At 36.2% G+C, this 21,417-nt stretch overlaps 1 protein-coding gene across 2 annotated transcripts in view; it reads right to left on the bottom strand.

The window, feature by feature from the left end:
• Positions 1-21,417, bottom strand: part of FGF13 (fibroblast growth factor 13) — a 612,089-nt gene that overhangs the window by 54,997 nt on the left and 535,675 nt on the right. For both annotated transcript variants that reach the window (XM_056130211.1, XM_056130212.1), the window contains one exon: positions 18,462-18,565. In XM_056130211.1, the coding sequence (XP_055986186.1) occupies positions 18,462-18,565 (104 nt within the window). The remainder of the gene's footprint in view (positions 1-18,461; positions 18,566-21,417) is intronic.

Here is a 21,417-nt window from a genome sequence, read left to right on the forward strand (position 1 = left end):
TAAGTAATGAGTACTGCCCGTGTACCTCCCAAACAAAACAAAAAAATAGAGACCATATTAATATCAAAGAGACTATTAATACCAAAAACTATCTCATGACCTTTTGACCATTATGTATTTTCATGTAACAACTCTGTATGTGGCTTCCTGTAAGATTAATTTCCTTAATCTATTGACTAAACAATGGCTAATGATGAATTGGTAATGGGTTGGGTGGCAACAATAACAGCAAATAAAGGTTTAATAAAATCTTATTAGAAAGTCTGGCTTCCTCTTTTATTGCTGTACTTAAATAAACTCATGAAAAACATTCTTGACTTTTAACATCTTGTTGCTAATTCGCAGGAACAAAAGGTAGTCTTAAATTTTAAGAAAAAGAAATATTTCTCATGCAGAATTTATATGGCTAACTTGGTTCCTAATGCATTTACACATGTTTGAAAATGCCACTCAGGTGGGGGAACCCATATGTTAAGTTATAGCCAATGCCAGCCAAACATGCTAGGGGAAAAGGCAGCTCAGATAGAGAAGGGACCACCAAATAAAGGGTGTTGGGAGGATCCTCCCAGGATGGGAGATGCATGCTGAATATAGACTATAGACCAAAAATGATTGCCACTCAATGGCTCTTTTGCAAACCACAGCACCCAAAAGGAGAGAGAGAACAAAAGGGAACGCCCTGCCTCCAAAGAGGTGGGGTGGGATGGGGGGGTGGGGAGGTGAGAGGGATACTGGGATCATTGGTGGTGGAGAATGGGCACTGGTGGAGGAATGGGTACTCGATCATTGTATAACTGAAATCCAAGCAAAAAAATTGTATGTCTACAACTGTACTTCATGGTGTTTCACTAATAAAAAATTTTTTTAAAAAGTGATAAAATCCAAAAAAAGAGTTATAGCCAATGAAACGTTCACTGATTAAGAAATTGAATGTTGCTAACAGTTAGAAGCGGTGTTATTGTGCTTATAAAAGTGAAATGGAACAGGATGAACAATTTGTGAAGTAATTAACTAATGTGCCAGAAGCGAGCAACTTGCTGATGATAACTTTCCAGCTTTTATCTCAGTGGGTCCTCTTTTCATTTTCCCTGACTTGGAAATAAGCACCATATGAAATTGGAGATCCCTCAGTTTGAGGAATGCTGAGCTATATAAAAAGCATAATTTGACTACGAATAGATTCCATTTATTCAGTACATCAGTGGGTTAATGTCTCATGATTATGACACATTTCACAGAGAAAGATGTTAATATGCTTTTATCTCTATACAAGTGATTTGATGTCATGATACAATTTATTGGATAACTTGATTTTGGATTTGATAAAATCTATATAATGCCAGTGAAGAAAATTATATAATATTAAAGGAATTACTATAATTGTGAAAATGATACCAAATTTTAGAATTAGTTATACATTGATAATGCTAGAATGTACATTTGTAAAGTCTCACGATGAAGTTTGACTTAGTTCAGCATTTAATGATACATAATAATGCTTCAGAAAAACATAATAATAAAAACACTCAATTATGCATGGGATGCTAAAGCAAAGTAAAATTCTCAACCAATTTTCAATCTTCTTTCAGCATGCTTTTATATCAGCACTTATTCTAATAACCAACCCACCTTACCAATCAAATGCCCGGTATGATTCCAATTGTTAAATTATTCTGACAGAAATGGCAAGTACTTCCAGCTCTCTCCCAAATGGAAGACTCGATATATAAAAAAAGATTATTTCATTAATGTTTATTTAACTATTAAAACACCTCAAAATATATTCGGAGAGAAATTTGCTAACCCAAACAACAGGAAATCTGACCTTTACATATGAAATCCAGATGAGAGCTGGTTTGCTTAGTAGCACAAATGGGGGAGACACATTAAAGGTAAATTCAATTGAAGGTATCGATCTGTCAATAAATAATCTCTTTGATTCACTAAACTGCCTCCATTTTATGGCATGTCTTCACCACTAACGTAGTGAGAGAGAGGCAAGCGGAGGCACCTGAATTTGGTACTTCCACACTATTGAACCTAAAGGTAGAACTGACCACATACAGGGTGGTCAGAATCGCAGAGAGTACTGCGAACCTTGTGGAAGAAATTGTACTGCATTTTCTTTTTGGTTCTCTGAAAAGACCAAGACTGCAATCATTGCCCAAAAGACAACTGGATCTGAAACTAATGTCATCCGGAAGTGCTTAAGAATGTAGGATTCTAGCATCTCTTTATTATTCTTGCATCTTTGGAACATCTGGACAGTGCACAATTTCAAAGCAACTCTGTCATCCAGGCAGCTTGGGCACAACCCCTGGCTTCCTGCATCACATCGAGTTGCAAATCCTAAGAGTCAGAGGTCCTACCCCATTTGACAACAAGAACCATCAATGGTTAACGCAAATCGATGAACTATCACCAGGCTGAGATATAGATATTGAGACACAAGCATAGTTAGACACCTCCCTTGGTATTGAAACTCCATTCGCTAAACTAAATTTCAGAGGCCGCTGCTGGAAAAAAAGAGTCGCCAATAAAAGGTTGAATTGTGAAAAGGAGAAAGATCTCACCAAATTCTGGCTCAAGGTACACCATACCATGAAAAATAAAATACTGTTCTGCATCCTTCGATGTGGGCAGAAATGAGAGCAAAGTCTGATGTCAAGAAAAATATGGAAATGGGCTGGGGTTATAACACAGTGGGCAGGGTGCTTGCCTCACATGCAGCCGATCTGGGTTTGATCCCTGACACCCTGTATGATGCCCCAAGCCCCACCAAGAGTGATCACCGAGTGCAGAGCCAGGAACAAGCCCTGCGCACCACTGGGTATGACGCCATATTGTTAAAAACAAGAAATGAAAGTATGGAGTAAAAGCAGCTATGTTTCAGCTGACCTCTATACACATGGTTAACTTCCAGGTTGAATAAATACTCATGGCTAGATCAGATACATAAGCAATTTAAAATGTTTTGTGAACCTCTCAACTTACATAAACTTTAAGAAATTCCTCTGTAACATAAAAATGATCTGATTTCATGATAGTGTCCCGGAAGCAGGCTTTTGGTTGAATCAAATTTATTCTCTTCAGGTACAGAGGAGTAGAGAGACACAGTGAGGTGCCTAGATGACCCCTCAGGTTGGTAAGAATATCGAGACTAGAAGTATTCTTAGTAATAAAGTGCTTTATTTATTTATTTATTGCTTTTTTTGGGGGGGGGAATCACATCCAGGATGCTCAGGGGTTACTCCTGGCTCTGCACTCAGGAATTACTCCTGGCGGTGCTTGAGGGACCATATGGGATGCCGGGGATTGAAACCAGGTCAGCCGCATGCAAGGCAAATTCCCTCCCCACTGGACTATCGCTCCTGTCCCAATAAAGAGTTTTGATAATGACTTTGTTTTACAGTGTCTTTCGTGTTAACCACCCATCTAATCAAACAGCCGTGGTATAAAACAGGCGTCTCAGAGTAGGCAGAGATGGTAGGGTCAAAATCTGCTCCATTTTCTTTTCTCTCATGAAAATCACTGGAAGCAAATGGCAACTCCCTTGTGGAAAAATGTGCATCTGGTGTTCTTCTAAATAACAGGTATCACTTTATCTTGCTCGATGATAAACAGCTCTAAGAAGTTGTTTTGCTGTCTAGGAATCAGTGTTTTTGTTTTTGTTTTCTGTCTTCTAGGCCTTCTTGGGAAGGATAAGATAACAGAAATGATGGGGGAATATTCACTCATAACAAGTGGGGTGGATTCTATAGGTCAGTGAAAATCTGCCACCTCCAAAGGCCTTTAGCAAGAGATTAACTTCATGGGAGGAGACTTGAGGCCAAGAAGAAGGCTATCTTTGAAAGAGATATTTCTGTGCCAACATGAGTGCATGTCTTCGGTAAGATCTACTCAAATCAGAACGCCTTTTTTGTTTCTGTGCATTTTCATGGTAACCTTCCTGACATTCTCCTTCCCAAAGTACTCTGCATCACCTATCTAAAGATGGTGTCTGAGACCACATGGGAGTGACTCAGCTCAACTGTCTCCCCCATGTGTGCCAAATGCATACATCTTATTAATATGTTTATCTTCACTGAGGGCTGGTGTGATAGTACAGTGGGTGGGGCGCTTTCCTGACACATGGCTGATGGGGTTCGAATGCTGGCACCCCATATGGTCCCCTGACTCCCGTATGTAGTGATCCTGAGCAAAGAACCAGGAGTAAGCCCTGAGGCACAGTTGGATGTGGCCCCTAAACAAAACAACAACAAAACACCATTATCTTTATTTTCCTCTATTAATCTCCTTATGCTTAATTTGTCCAGATTCTCAAGGAGGTGAATGGGTACAGGATGATTTCTTCTGCACGCCATCAACTCTGCTATCTTAAATATTTGGGGTTTTTTTTTTTGAGTCCTCCGTAATCTACCTGTGTTGCACAAGTAGATCTTTTTCAAAAACACACACACACTTATAAGGCTTTTAAAGCACTTAAGCTTCAGTTGCTTCTTGATTAGCGTTGAAAACAATTTTCCAATATATCCAATTTTATGTTCCATGACAAGGTAAACATGGTGTTGATGTGATATGCTGAAGATTATAGTGTCAAACATCAACTATATGTTGGTTTAAAAAATGGGAAATTTCCCTAATAATGCACTTACACACACCCCCATTTTAAGGGGCATCCAATTTGTTTCCCTATATGGAATTTTCTTACAGTGATCCCTGAACTAAAAATAGCGTTGTCTGCCTGCAGAAGTAGGGAGGAAACAATTTATGCAGATTCTTCCTGTAGTAGATTAACAATTAAGGCGCTAAATTTAGGATAAATCTCTTGTATGCTATAATATTCAGCTGATATGCACATAGACCAGGGTGAACACTGTTTGGGTGCATGTTAATTTGTAGATATTACAAAGATACCAAGAAATTGACTGTTTGACCAAGATCCTGTATCATTTCCTGTCTGTTTTTCTGGGAGTGAGATGTGTAACTAGGCTTTCTAGGACTAGAAGGAGGTTTCAGGAAATATCTAGAAGTTACAATTATATATATATATATACATATATATATGTATATATATGTATATATATATATATAACGATTTAAGGCTGGAGCCATAGCACAGCAGGTTGGGCGTTTGCCTTACAGGCAGTCAACATGGCCAACCCGAGTTCGATTCCTCTGCTCCTCTCGGAGACCTGGGCAAGCTACTGAGAGTATCTCGAACGCAAGAAAAAGTCTGGCAAGCTACCCGTGACATATTCAATATGTCAAACACAGTAACAAGTATCACAATGTTACTGGGCCCGCTCAAGCAAATCGATGAACAACGGGAGGGCAGTGATACTTGAAGGATTTAAGTTCTAGGGGTTTCCTAGGCCCCATCTCAATCTTTTTCAAACATGTAGCCCATAAAGGGGTTCTTTAGTTAATACTTACACTGAATAACTGTTATAATGTGGGTTGGGCCCAGGGGATACTTAATATAATATTTTGGAGATTTCCTTGATCAGACCAACTGCCAAATGCTTTTGTTGCTGTAGCCAGATTTTGTGGTCAGATCAGAGCAATGGATCGGTCGTGAGCAAGCTTTATGTTCTCTTGCAGAATTTGCTAATACAATGAATTTTTACACACTGGAATCTCAAACCTCATTTCTGAAAGTTTACACACTGGAATCTCAAACCTCATTTTTGAAAGCTATCACTGCCATTTTCTGATATCTCATTGTCAATTATGAAAGCATTATGGGATGACTCAGATCACCTCCCTGCAAAATATTTTTTATCCTCTGTGTTTCTGCAGTATATGCTGTAACACCTAAGAGTTCTTATTTGCATTTACCTTTAAAAATCTTTAACATAACGTTTATAGGGGAAAGGGACATCATATATTGAATAGTTACTATAGATATATGCTAAGTCAGATTTTTCTATACACCTTGGAGGCCCTTATGGGAGGAGATGTTATATATTATAGCTACTGGCTAAAAGCAAAATCAATTGAGGATTTCCCAGTGGTTCCACTTCTAGAACTGTCAAAAGCAATTAGCATCAGAGTTCCTGATGAATAACTTAATCAGAATTTTAGCACAGAGCGTAATCTATTCACACATTCAGTCTCGGCAAAACATATTAAATGTATTAGTCAGGGGCTTGCCAGTTATTAACCTTGGTTACAGCTATTATAATGATCAGAGAAATCTTTCATTTAAAGTTTCCCTGTTCAAAAGTCCCAATTCCCTTTAAGCAGTGTAACTGCTGAAACCAGTGCTGCTGCCTTCTTTTTTTTCTTGTGTCTCAGTAATTTACTTTCTTACACAATCTTGAAATGTTAACACTTGAAAAGATCTATGACGTTTATAATTGGACTCTAACTTATTTTAAATATTCAGAATGCCTTACAGAAATAACATGTTTATCATTTCAATAAATAATCATTGCAAATTTAATTTTGCAGGATATTGCTTGATGACTAATGAAGAATGAAGAAAAAGATCTTGACGGCTTTGCTTTTTTCTCTGCATTGTTCATTAAAATTATACAAATAAGAAAGAAGGGAGTGAAAACAATGTCTATACTAAGACATGATACTAACTGGATCCCTATATAAAATATAGAGAGCATAGTCTTTTTTTTTATAAAGTTTTAAGCATCACCAAATATGATGCTGAAGAGACCACCAATGTATTAGACGTTGAGTATAAGGTAATGTTTTCAAAAGATTATTTAGAAATTAAAATCGGGTTTAGAGACATCATTTGCCTGTACAACACATGTTCAGGCACCCCCATATGGTTCCCCAAACACTACCAAGAGTGATCCCTGAGCATAGACCCAGAAACAATCCTTGAGCACAGCTGAGTGTAACAGAAACTACCCCCCAAATAAAGAACTGGCCTCAAAATACCAACAGAATAATGACTATAAGGTCAGCTTCTCCCATTTGTCTCTTGTGTATGTGTGCTGGCTGTGTTTTCTTGCCAACTGTTTCATTCGTTAGCTACAAGAGAACTGGCCCTCTCCCTTAAAATATGAATTTTGCTTGCTAGTTAAAATCATAAGACACTCTTTAAAATATGTGCTCCATGACCTCTCATTTAGATATTTACTCAACTTGGCCTGAAAAACAGAATACAGAGCCAATTTTACTCTAGCTACAACCAGTATAGTCTTCTTGATTCTGAAAAAGTACCGTACTCCCGTCATTTTTTCAATTAAGAAACCAAACCTTCACCCCGAACAATTTAACAATTTTGGTTATTTTTTATAGGCTATAAAGAGAAGGCATTTGGCTTTGAAAGCATAAACAACCAGATTTATCTAATTTCATGCTGAAACAATGCCAAGCTAGAGTTTCTTTTGCATTTGAATGCAATTTCCATCAACTACAAAGAAAACTAAACCTATGAAAAAAATCTATGACTTAGGAAATATACTTTGGGTTTCAAAACTATCCCACTCCACTATTTTTATAAACGAATATCTAAATTGAATATATTTTATAGACTTTGCAGTATAATAATTTTAATGACTTGCACCAGAACAATAACTAAAAGTTTTAAAACATAAAATTTAAAATATGTGCCTCATGTCCTCTTATATATTCATTCAACCTGATCCAAAAAACAGAATACAGAGATACAGAGCCAATCTTACTCTAGCTACAATCAGTATAGTCTCCTTGATTCTGAGAATGCACCATATTCCATCATTTTCCCAATTAAGAAATCAAACCATCACCTTCTTGAGCTACCAGTGATTAATGAACAAAATAACAAATGCCCAAAGGCAATAGAAATAAAGAACAAGAGAAATGGTCTTCAGTAGGAAATTTGTCACTGGGGCGAGAGTGAAGGGACAGGTATTGGGACATTGCACATCTGAAAATAATAAGGAATAACTTTGAAACTCTGTAATTCAGTTATTCAATTTAAAAAATGATTTTCTTTTTTTATAATAATTTCATTTTCTGCATTTTCTACTTGTAGTGAAAGTACAGAGATATATGTTTATATGTGTTTAATTGCCCTTAATAATCTGAAAGTTCCCACCAAAATGTTTAACTCCCGAACCATTAAATACAAAAATGTTTGTTATATAGAGTCACCAACATTAGAACCTAAGTTATGAGGATCAACATCTTTTTAACTTTATCTTAGATATACCAAATTTAATAGTTTTGAATACAAGCATTCCAATACATTTTAAAACTTCTAATAAATATATGAAGGTTGGTGGATACTTGCAAAATGTATCCAAGAAGTTAATTTTTTATTTGATAATTAATTTCTTCTATTTTTGATACTTTATTGCTCATATTTTTAAATTCATTTCCTTTTCTAATTAAATCACTGTCACTGTCACTGTCCTCCCATTGTTCATCGATTTGCTCGAGCGGGCCCAGTAACATTGTGAGACTTGTTATTGTGTTTAGCATATCAAATACGTCACGGGTAGCTAGCTTTCCAGGCTTTTCGGTGTGGGCAAGATACTCTCAGTAGCTTGCCGGGCTCTCCGAGAGGGGTGGAGGAATTGAACTCGGGTCAGCCGTGTTGGTTGCGTGCAAACGCCCTACCCGCTCTGCTATCGCTCCAGCCCTAATTAAATCAATCCCACCTTAATAAAAAGCTACAATTTTTAAATCAGTACAATCCATTTAATTTTGTCAAATTTTAAGTCTCTAGAAGTTAATTAATTCTCTAGAAGTAATTCTAGAAGTTAAAGTATAATGTATTATTTTTTTGCTTTGGGGGTCACACCCAGCGGTGCTCAGGGGTTAGTCCTGGCTCTGCACTCAGGAATTACTCCTGGCTGTCCTGGGGGGGACCATATGGGATGCCTGGAATCGAACTTCGGTCTGCCACGTGCAGGTATATGCCCTACCCACTGTACTATCACTCTGGCCCCTATATGTATCTTTTGATACATGAATCTGACATAACTCAAACATTTTACAAGCTGGGAATATTTTCTAGTAGTGCATTCTGAATTGATATGAACTTGATTAGTGCAGCCATATCATTGAAAAATTACGTCTGCAAATTGTCAGACATTGACATCAGAACTAAAGAAACGTAAGAGTAAGATTGCAGTTGAGAGCGAAACATACTGGATGTCTGAGATATCTTAATATGAATAAACCCAACCCACAGTATAAAATTAAGTCTTATATCAGATCAGATTTTAAGTGACCTAAACAATATAATCTTACATTTCATTAAATAAAGATATTTGTTCCAGTGACTAGAACGTTAAACCTCTACTAAAAGTTAAATTTCTACTAAAAGTATAAGGTTAAACCTGTAAAAAAGTTTTCACTGATGGATCTGATTTTTTTATGAAACTTTTTTCTTCATCTTTGGAGAAAATCAGTTAATTTTTTTTCTACCACAATTCAGTTACTGGTAAACTTACACGGTCAAATTGGAATCATTGGTCAATTCTATTTATTTTTATATTATTTTTCTGAATAAGCTTGGAATTCCTAGAATATATATAATTAAAATCTAAGACTTAGAAACAAAGCATTTATTTAGTGTATCCCAAAGGATTACTTACTACCTGCAAAAGAAAAAAAAATCATGTTCTTTACACTGGAAAATCAAAAAATCTTTATCAGATAATCAAAATTAACATCACCAAGGAAGAGTAGGTAGATATTTTGAACCCACAGCAATGATATAACAATAAGAATACAAAATTACCTATGAAATATTCTTGCTGGAATACTTAACCTCAATCAAATAATGGGTGGCAGGAACATTCAAAAATGGGAATGTTCTACAGTAACAAAATAAGAGACTAACACCCAGAACAGCTGTGATAGATACCAGGTTGTTCTCTCCATGGCTGAGCGGCCAGCTGCACACTCTAGGGGTAAAGGCAACTCAGATAGAGAAGGGAGCACCAAAGAAAGGGTGCTGGGAAGATCTGCCCAGGATGGGAGATGCCTGCTGAAAGTAGTCTATGGACCGAACATCATTGCCACCCAGTGTCTCTTCTGCAGACCACAGCACCTAAAAGGAGAGCTAGAACAAAAGGGAGTGTCCTGCCACAGAGGCAGGGTGGGATGGGCGATGGGGGTGGTAGGGATACTTGGATTGGTGGGGGTGGAGAATGGGCACTGGTGGTGGGATGGGTACTCGATCATTGGATAACTGAAACCCAAGCACAACAACTTGTAAGTCTACAACTGTACCTCATGGTGTTACACTAATAAAAGAGACAAAGAGAAAAAAAAATGGGAATGTTCATTTGAACAAATGTAGAATCAATTTCATTCATCAACGAAGCTAATGTAATATAATATATGTAATATAATATGTAATATATAATATGTAATATAATAAATGTCTATAAAAATGTTAAATGAAACTAAATAGGCATGACAATTTAATGCGCTACCTAATCCTAAACTAGATCCTGCTCCGACTAAAGAAAACTATACCACAAAGAACACCCCTTGGTCAACTGACAGCAGTGGGATATTAAGAGTGTATTAGATAAAATATTGCACCAGTGTTAATTCTTAAATTTAAGAACCATTCTGTGGTTTTATAAGAGAATCCCTAGTCTAAGGAAATACACAAAGAATTATTTAGGCTTTAAAAGTCAAGATACAATTTATTCTCAAATGACTCAGGAAAGCATGATAGAGATAGACTGACATAGGTTATAAAAAAAGTGAGAAAGTGGGGTAAAATGAATTCAAATAAAGTTTATAAAGATTTATTTGTACTTGAGTTATTCTTTATATTTTCTATAATTTGAAAAATATTTCCAAATTACAAAATGTGCAGTGGATTTAAATCACACTCTTAAACCTCTATTTCTCTTTACCTTTCATGACCAACTCAGTCAGTCAACAAATATTTATTGATAAATGAAAGTATACACTATTCAAAGCACTGAAGTTGCAGTAGTGAATAAGAGAAATGGAATGTGTACACTCAACATGTTTACATTCTGGTGGGCAAAGATGGGAATAAAAATGCAAATTAATTCTTTAAAGTAGCAATAAGCTATTGTGGAGGATAAATGAAAATATAGAATTGAATGCCTCAATTACTTTAGGGACAGTTTAGAAGTAGCTGTTCTAGAAAATATTATTCCATATGACACATGAATTAAAAGGATATAGCTAGCCAGTTATCTGAAGAAACAACACCAAGTGTCCATCAACAGATAGTGGATAAACAAAGTGTGATAGAGTCATACAATGAGATGTTATTTTACTATAAAAATGGATTAAGTAATAGCACATATACCAATTTCTATGAGTCTCGAAAACATCATGCTAACTTTTTGCAAGAAGCCAGATACAGAAGTTTACATAACATATGATTCTACACAATGTGAAATAGACAAATGCATATTAGGTTATATGCCAATTGATGGTGACTTCTGACAGGGGAAGGTGCTTGGAGCTTGTTGCTAATTAGCATTGGATTTCATGTAGAGTGATTAGAATATTCTGAAATTTCATGGGTGGGGGTGAATGTTGTATACAGTGTTGATATAGTAAATGTTAGACAATATACTTTCAACTGGTCAATATACATTCTATGAATTTTGATTAAGTCATTTTTTAAAAAGAGGTCATGGACAGAAAAATGATCAATAAGCAATGTTTAAAGGTTTGGTCTTGAGGTTGGTGAGGTTGATGAATAAAAAATATCTTTAAAATTAAAAAAGCCAAAGACAAGGTTTTTGGTTGAGTAACTTATAGGGACTAAGGTAACCAAAAGTGTACATATATGACTAACAGCAGCAATGTCAGTTTCTTCGAAAACAAAGACAGTAACATGAGCCCTACGATTTCGATTATCTAGCAGATACTGCATCAATGACTCTCATGTCTCTACCCACTGGCTCAAAACAGCCTAAATATACTTGTGCATGTATTCATATGTATCTTAGTCATCATGCTCTCCTCTTAAAACTTGCATGTTTATAGGTAGGGTAACATGGATTAGTTGTCCAGTTCACTTTCATATTTCTATTATTTACTTTTTAAGTCAATGACTCTTAACTAATCTTGTAATGGCAAAAAAAATTGCAATGGGTATTGTTGAAATTGTTGTTGGTTTGGTTTCTGTGCCACACCTGGAGGTATTTGGCGGTTACTATGACTCTGAGCTCAGAAATTCTTGCTGTGTTCGGGGGACCATCTGGGATGCTGGGGATCAAACCTGGACCAGCTGTGTGCAAGGTAAGCTCCCTACCCACTGTACTCTTAGGCCCCTGAAATTTTTATGTGGGATTTATTTATTTTTCCTGAATGAGGAACTGTAATGTACAATATTAATGCTAGATTCCAGTGCATATAATTCCACCATACCCACCCCCCAGTTTGCCCACCTTCTTTTCCCAAAAATCTGAATGCATCTCCCTTTCAAACTCTCCAGTCCACATCCCCCCTGCAAACTCAGTTTTGTGGATCAATTCTCTCATTGTGTTGCCTTTGGCTTTTTGTTGTTACCTTGCGTGTAATCTTTAAATCTCAAATAAGAGTGAGAATATTCTGTATCTATCTCTTTCCTTCTAACAACTTCATTCAGCATGTTGAAGTTGTACTCAAAATCCAAATCACCTCAATTTCAATTAAATCTAAAACTTAAATGAAAGCACTTGACACACTTGGCTTTAAAGGAAAGAAAAGCAGAACTGTGCAAAGCAATACAAGTGAATCTAACACGTGACAACTACTAGGAAGGGAATTCTCTCATTTCTATAACCATCCCACTGAAGGTGACTGCATAGTGCAATGCCACATGTGATATATAAAGTCAATTTCATGTAAAGAGAGACAAAAAAAAACTTGGCAAGTTTAAGGCATCTGGAAACAATCCAGTAGAGAAGCAAAGTACATTTGCTGAGTTCAGATTCTAAGTTTGACTGGACCTCTGGGATGGGTAATAAATGCTTCCTCTTTCCCATGGCAGAAAGCTAAGTCTCAGAGTGACCAGCTTTCTGTTCTCAAGTCTATTTTATTGAGATTGTCCCAGACCCATATAACATGGCAGTTCAAAATTACTCTTAGCAAGACCTCCTTGGAAGTACATAAATGAAATGTTTTACTTGTCAAAGGATTATCACTTGTCTACATATTTTAGCCACATCTCAAACCCAACAATTCAAGCAATACTGCTCTCTAAAACAGAACATTAGTGTTGATAAAAGATAAGTAATTACTTAGGTTAAAATGCTGCTACTTAGTTTTCAGTTATTCTAAAATCAAAAGGAAAGAGTTCAACTTTGAATTTTTATTATCCTGTTTCTAGTATTTGTTAAGCACCCTTAAAAATGATGCAAGGACATGAATATTTGCACATTTAAGGTTGTTAATTTCCTTTTATGTTTAATTTCAGTGATCTTGAAATATGTATTACAAATAGCTCTCTATTACTAAACTGTTGCACTGCTAAGTCTTGAGTAACACTTACAACCTTACAATACAGCTTATTATTGTTGGTAAAGGCAAACCAAAGGTATGAACAATGAAGATACACAATGGATAATAATTTCCTTACAGTTCCAGAAAGACTGTTATATCACGGACAGAAGCAAATATGTTATGAAATAAGGGCTAATTATGATTCTTTGTGCCACAGATGGTTTCTCACTGCCACTTGAGCCTACATCAAGTCTGTCCCCCATGGCAACAGAAAAAAAAAGGAGGGCGGAGGGTGCAGTGCAGGAATCTAGAGATTAATCACGAAAGTTAATTGTTCTCTGTAGCAATAACAATGTGGAGGTATTGTTTCTGTATTTTATAGACAAGAGGTGAACACAGTGGGGGAAAAAATTGAGACTGACTAGAAAAAAATGGTGAGATGTAGGAATGCAAACAAGGATAGAAAAAAAAGGGAAGAACTTTTCAAGGATAAGAATCTCGATAAATAGCCCTTGAGGAATGTAAAAGCAATTTGTTTGCAAGAGTACAAAAAGAAGTTTATTACCAGACATTCTGAGTAAATGGCAAAGTGTATATAAATTCATGGTTTCTGACTCTACCTGAGATGGGGGGCTGCATGCTATTCAAGCAGTCATTTTTCTTAACACCAGATTAATGGTTTCCAACCCAGGCTACCCATTAGCATCACCTGGGCAGCTTTAGAAAACAGTCATGCACATCTCCCACCCTCAGACGTTTTATGTAATTGGTTTAGTGTAGCACAGAGAATAGAATATTTTAAAGGCTGGTCTCTAGGTGATGCTAATGGGTATCTAAGGTTGAAAAGTATTGTCTTATCAGGGTTCAGGAATCTTTTTTCAGTAAAGGAAAAGACAGTGAATAACTTAAGTTTTTGTTTGCCAGTAGGGGTTCTGTGGCAACTATTCAACTTTGGTTATAGCCCCGAAAAGAGTCACAGACAATAAGTAAGTGAGTAGGCATGACTGTGATTCAGTAAAACTTTAATTTACAAAGGAAAGTGGTAGATTTAGAGTATGCAATACAGTTGAATCGCACCAGCCCTTAGTTTCCTATACCATCTGTATGCCTCTGACTTTTAACTAAAGATCTCTCCACTCCAGTGGGAAAACATAGGTCATTGGCTGGAAATCCTTTCCTAGCTTCTCACCTGAAGACTTATATTTGCCCTCACTTTGTTGCCTCTACCAGAAGCTGTATCCCTTTCTGTTTGCCAAGGCAAATCTAGTCCTTTCACTTATACTCAATCCCATCACTCTCCCCAATTCCTTTATGGCTTCACTCTATGAAGCATCCTATTTCCTATGCCATTAGTTTCTCCTTCTCTACTGTCTCTTTCCCTTCATTTAATATACCCAAGTGATTTAATCAAAAAACTTTCCAAAATATCAATACTGTGTCCTTCTCGAACCAATCCCCCATGTTCCCTTCCCTGAGAAAGTCTAATCTACCGCCTCTTCCCATTCATTCCTCACACCATTATAAGTCTGGCTTTTGTCCCCATGACCGCACAGGATGTGATCCTGTTGGAATCACTCAAGGCCTCCCTATCTTCTTAGTGCTACTTGATTTCTAGGAAGCACATGACATTGCTGACCTTCCTGGAAACTACATCCTCACTTAGGACTCACAATATCATGAAAATGGCCGCAATGATTTCTTCTGCTAGCTGCTTTCAGGATGGTATTCTCTAATATTATTCAAAAGTTTTATATGCTATATATTCTCACAACTTCTCTAGTGGTGTAAACCACCATCACCAATGCTCCCACATTTTGTCTCTCGTATCTCCTTCTCATGCTCCAGGCTCATATTTTCAAATATTCATTTCAAGTTATATTCAGGCATTTTCTTCCCCAGATGTGTTCGTTTTCCATTATTTCCTAACTGCTGAAGATAAAAGTCTCCCTTAAAATTCTCTGTTCCTCAAAAATCCTGAGAACCCACAATTGTGTCATTTTTGTTTTAAAAAGTCTCTACTTGAACATGAAACTCTGTATCTCTATATCACTGTGATACCCTGCAGTGATTGACAACTATACATTTCATTTTCATTTTCATTTTTACATTTTTCATTACCCTACAGCTTTACAATACTATGGAATTTTAGGGGTTTAGTTCTCATATTTCAAGACACATTTTTTAGTATTCCCACAAAGAGAGCTCCACTTACATCTCATTACTCACTAAAATGACTACTCTATTCATTTTCCCCACCAATTCCTCCTTCATTCCTCTAGACTTGATTTTTAAAGGTAGTTTGTTTGCTATATCTATTCACACTCCACATTAGAGTTAAAAATCTGGTAACAATCTTCCACTTTCACTTCTTGACTTATTTCACTTGGTATAATCACTACAAGATTCACTCACTCAGTTCACAAAGGCATGATTTCATCTTTTTAATTGATGAATAGCATCCCATTGAATATATCATTCGTTAACAGGCTTTTGGGGCAATCATACCTTTTAAACTACACATTAGCCATGCTACCTCTCCCCTCAAAGTCCAATCAGATACCAAATCTTGCTGTTTCTACCTCTACAGTATCTTATTTATCCTCCTAGCTACTGCCACTGCAACAGCTTTAAGACATACCTTAGTCATTCCTTACTGAAATTACATTCAATTTTATCCCAACAGATTTTTTTTACTTCTCAATATCAATAGGCACAAATTTCTCTTCTTATGGTTACTTCCTTCTTAGGTCATTAATTGTCCGTTATCATTTCCCTTTACCAAGTGACAGTTAATAAAACTGCATACAGTATTTCAGTAGCAAGTTTTCCCTTCTCTCCTTTATTAAATATTATATTTCCATGACTTTTTGGTATCAGCAACACAAATTACAAATCCATTAAGACAAATTGCAGAGCTTGGGCACTACACCTTAAATGAGAACATAACAAAAGTAGAGCATCCACTAATAATGTTGATCAATATGTTGAAATAACTGCAAAGCACAGCTAATACAGAGTAATAGAAAGACCTGGAACTTTTATCCTGGAGAAGATTCAGATTTCTTCCCTGGAGCAGGTATTTTTCTTGTATGATTCCAGGATGGTCAATTGGGCATATTTTCTCCTTAATGAAAGCATGTATCTTTTTCTTCAGTAGAAAATATTTTATATTCCTTAATAGGAAATGAATATAAAATACCTTGCATTTTGCTATTTATACAGATCATAGAAATGAAGCCCATCATCATAAAATGTTGAAATCCTTGAAAAGGGGGAGCTTAAGTGAACATTTACCAGTTTTCTAGAATAATGGTCCATTTGACTGCTAGGGCATATATTTTTTCACATCCATTCACTACAGGCAACAGCTTTGACACACTTGGGATGCCTGAATATTACCTAACTTCAACAATTCTTTCTCATTGCCACTTAAATATTATTTCCAAAAATAGTTTAATCGTGTTGTTGCAAATTTAAGAACATTCAACTTTTTTCACCAGGGCACCGCAATGATAACCACAACTCAGTGGCCTTCCTAATGCTTTACTAGTAAGCATTTCCTGGTACATGTCCCCTATGTCATCTGGGATGTGCCTCTCAAATGTATGCCAGCAGGTTCCAGTTCTTTCCATGTCTGCATAGCAGCTTCAGAAAGCAGTCATTTCCTTAAAAACCTACCTTTGCATCTGGTTCTGTTGAGGCAGCCTGTTGATCTAAATATGGTTAATTAAAACCCTTGACTGTTAAATTATTTTACCTTCATGCATAATTCTGAAAAATAAATCGTCTTGCCTATCATTTATAATAGCAATGTATTCATAAAATGACAGATTTCATTAAGTCCACAATAAATTCAAATCTTTCATTTGTTCAAAGAACAAAACCTGGCCAATTATTAAACAAGAATTTAAAATGGCATGGTAGGAATGCTGACGACAACCAGGTTTTAAGGACCATGCTCTTTTTAATTTTAATATGAAAGAGACTACTCAGTTTATCCAATCAATGGGTTCTTGGCAGTCTTACTATCCTCCCATTTTGGCCTCTGAAAAATAGGGTTATGACCTGGTGAAACTGCCAAAAATCTTTCTACAAATTTGAGTCTGAAATTCAGGAAACAGTGTGAACAAGAGTGGTGACTACTGCAGTTCGAGAAACCAATTTCTCTAAACATTATAGGGATCCTTCACAGTCCTCTAGCAGGAAGATTGGCAAGTCATTCCCTTCTTTTAGAGACATCCTATCCTTCTCTTAAAATACAATAAGTTCAAAACAAAGATTAGAAACTATTCTTATATTAAGTGGTCTCCTGCCATCACTCAAGGAATCTACTGATATGAATGACATTCTAACCCTGGTACCATATCTTATCAGCCTATATTCACATGTCAAAAAAACCCCTGTCAGATTAATTTGGCTCCATCCTCTGAACTGAATTGTCTACACTAGTTATACATTTCTTGAAAGAGGCCCCACATTTTAGCTCTGCTCACGACACACTTGTAAAGAAAAGGCTAACAGGAATGCATATATTAGGAGAGGTTAAGTTATTCTTGATGTAGATACAGCATTTGAAGGAGAGGCATACAGCAAGCAAGAGTTAATCCAACTGAGGATAAAAAACAAGAACATTTCTAGAACTGTACTTTATGTGCTCGAGTGAATCTAAGAAACAGGTCTCATTAGATTCTCTAGGAATAAACTCAAATATTTTGTTTGTAGAAATAGTTACAGAGTTATAGAAATGTTCTTTTCTTCCTCAGCTGCAAAATGAGATGGGAACAGTGATCATTATAATAAATGCTATGCAAAAATAATAACCTAAATGTCATTGTATACAAGAGGTTTAGAGGGTCTTGGATTTCATAGCCAACATGTTCTCTTCACATGATTAATTGGTAATAGATAAAATTTTCACAGGAAGTTAATTTGCTCTTTCAAATGAGGTATTGCCATCAAGAACTCTTTCTCACCTCACAGGAATCTTTACTGTTAATACATATGAACTATATTTCACATCATATGAAGAGTAGGTGGTTGATACATGAACACAGGAAAAGACTTACCGAGGTGTAAAGGTATCCCTCACTGTTCATTGCCAAATACAGCTTGGTTTGAACTCCTTGAATGGCCACCACTCGGAGACCCACAGGGATGAGGTTAAACAGAGCTGAAATTTAAAATGACACGTGTCAATAGTGTTGTAATTGTGGATTCTATAGTTTCCCAATCTTTCAAGCAGGACCAGGGGTCCTTCAAAACTATCATATCCTAGCGAAGAATAGAAAGATATATTGTCATATGAAAAACAGAGAGAGAGAGAGAGAGAGAGAGAGTCTTGTCTACCTTTTTTATCAATCACCTAACTGGGTCTCTAACTATATATTTTCAAGCACCCAGAAGAAAATGGAAGACAATTTCATGGCTTATACAGTGCTACAGGCATTGGATATTGATGTCTTTGGAGAGCTCCAGTATCAGGAACCAGTCAAAACCCTCAAATTTTGAACTGATCTCTTAGATAACTGCTGAAATCACAGACAGAGGTACCCATCTCCAGGAGAGGCATGGTGCTTAGACGATGATCACAATGCTAGTTCATTTCTAACCTAACTATACTACTTTCACTGCTTCAACCTCAACGGAAATCTCAGCTTTACTGGGGAGAGTCTCTTCTCTACTCATATTCCTGAATTTTTTAAAAGAGCCATATATTGTTTAGTGAACTGACATTTTTCAAGACAGGGTTGATAAGGTCCTAGCATTGTTTTCTGGGGTGAAGATAATAGGAATACAGTAGTGAAATTAAGAGGGTTGTTTGTTTATTGTTTTTCCTTTCCTGGTTATTGCTTATAAGGACTTTTTGTGTTGATGTTTCAAAATACTTGCAAGTGAGCAACTGGCTACTGCCGGGCAGCTTTCATTTCTCTATTTGAAGGTTTGACTTCATAAAACTTACACCCAGGCTCTCCTCCCAATAGCACACCACTCACTGGAGAAAAACCAGTGGGTGTCCTCCCCCAGCCAGCTGTCTACTCCCTCCCACACCTCGAACAAAAATAAAACAGTACATTTTTACAATGTAACGCTTGCCACACACATCTTTTGAAAATAGCCCGTGTACCTTGCTCTCGAGTCATGGCCCCATGTTGATGGTTTTTAACTCCCGTGTGTAACTTTATAGAGGATTACAAATGACCAACTCTCATTTCCCTGAACAAGCACATAGAGAAATCACCCTATAGGTAAGAATCACTTTCCCAGGATTTTTTCTCATTGTGCATATATATATATATATATATATATACATATATATATATATTCTACCGCAGTAGTTGGATGGGGGGTAATTACAATGAGGAATATTAATGGAGAACTAAATATTTCATCGTGATCCTATAAAGTATCTTTCCCTTAAAATCATGGTGTTACCAAAGAGGAGCTAGGACATATTGTACAGTTCAAAATACAAGTGTTCCTACCACATGCCACTGATGCCATTTCATTCAATACTCATCATATTAAAAGCTGTGGCCTTCTGTTATGTGAGGTAAAGGAAAGTAATTGCACAGATTGCAAGCTAGGATCTCATGCTATATTTGACAGTGCAATCACAGGAAAAAGTCTATCTCTGAATATGATACTTTTATATATTTATATATAAATACATTTATATATATTATCTACTTCTGCTTGGTGATTTGGTTAGAGCAGGTGCTCAACGAATATTTGTGCACTGATAGAAGCATTGTTTTGTAATAAAATAGCTCATAATCCCATTATATAAAAGCTCAGAGTTAAAAATTCTAAGATCAAAAAAAATTCTAAGATCTACAAAACCAAAAGAAATCCATATGGGTTTGGTTGAAAACCATACCATAGACAACTAGAATATCAGCATGTGTCTGAATCCTAGGTTAGTCAGAGTAGTTGATGACAGTGATAAGTGAAATTCAGAATTGCTTCTAGAATTTCATTTTTTCTAATATCTTGTAGTTCCATAGTTCTCTCTTAATCCAGCTTATATTGAGCACTAATAAAGAGAAAAAAGTGTTTGATTTTTCACTGCACGTCACAATCACTTTCAAATACCAGGAATTTGAAACCTGCAAATGCAGGTTTTAATAAGCAATACAATGTTCATATTCTGGGCCTAAGATCTAAGAGGAAGAGAAGCCAATCAACACTAATCCATGCCCGAAATTGGCTATTCATGAATGGTATTACCAATCTAGTAGAGCATTCCCTTTTCACTATTACCATAAATTTTCATGAGATCTGACTCAAAACAATACTCCCTTTAAAAAACTGCAAGAGAACAGCCTAAATGAATAGTGGCTGGTTAGACTTGTTCAATCTCTTCTTTAATAATTTAAGATAAATCATAAACTGGGTTCATTTCAAGACTACAAGGGCATTCTTTCTAGATAACAATGCAAAGAAATTATATCAGAGACAAGCTTGAACAGAATCAGTATTTTACTACCTACTTTCTCTAAATCTGGAATACTTCTTCACTGAACATATTATTCTGATTAGGATAAAACACTATAAATGTGAGAAAAAAATGAGTTTTATACATGCAAAACACAACCAAATTCTGAAATCTTATCTTCCATCCAAACTTTAAAAAATGACTTTAAAAGAGAAAGGTACCTTCAATGCTTTTTTTTGTATTGCGTCCTTCTAAGCACAATTCAACACCTCTACCTCACAAGGATGTTTTTCTGAAAGATATGCACAGATCTGGTATTTGTGTTTGTGGACAATAACCCAAAGGCGTGTCTATTTTATCAGCTGGACTAAGGCTAATTTCTCAAAAAGAGAATTGAATAAAAGTATTTCTCAATGTAGATTCGGAATCACCTGACATTGTTAAGCTTGTACCAGTATAGCAGGTTTGAAGAGAAAAGTTGCGTATACTTTTAAAATAGCCCATACCATACCAAGGTGGATATAATAGAATTGCTGCCAGGAAATGTGTTTTCAGGGAGAAATACATAATTTACAATGGCTGGTTCA

This window comes from Sorex fumeus, unplaced genomic scaffold (assembly GCF_029834395.1).
Source record: "Sorex fumeus unplaced genomic scaffold, SorFum_2.1 ptg000075l, whole genome shotgun sequence".
NCBI classification, from domain to species: domain Eukaryota; kingdom Metazoa; phylum Chordata; class Mammalia; order Eulipotyphla; family Soricidae; genus Sorex; species Sorex fumeus.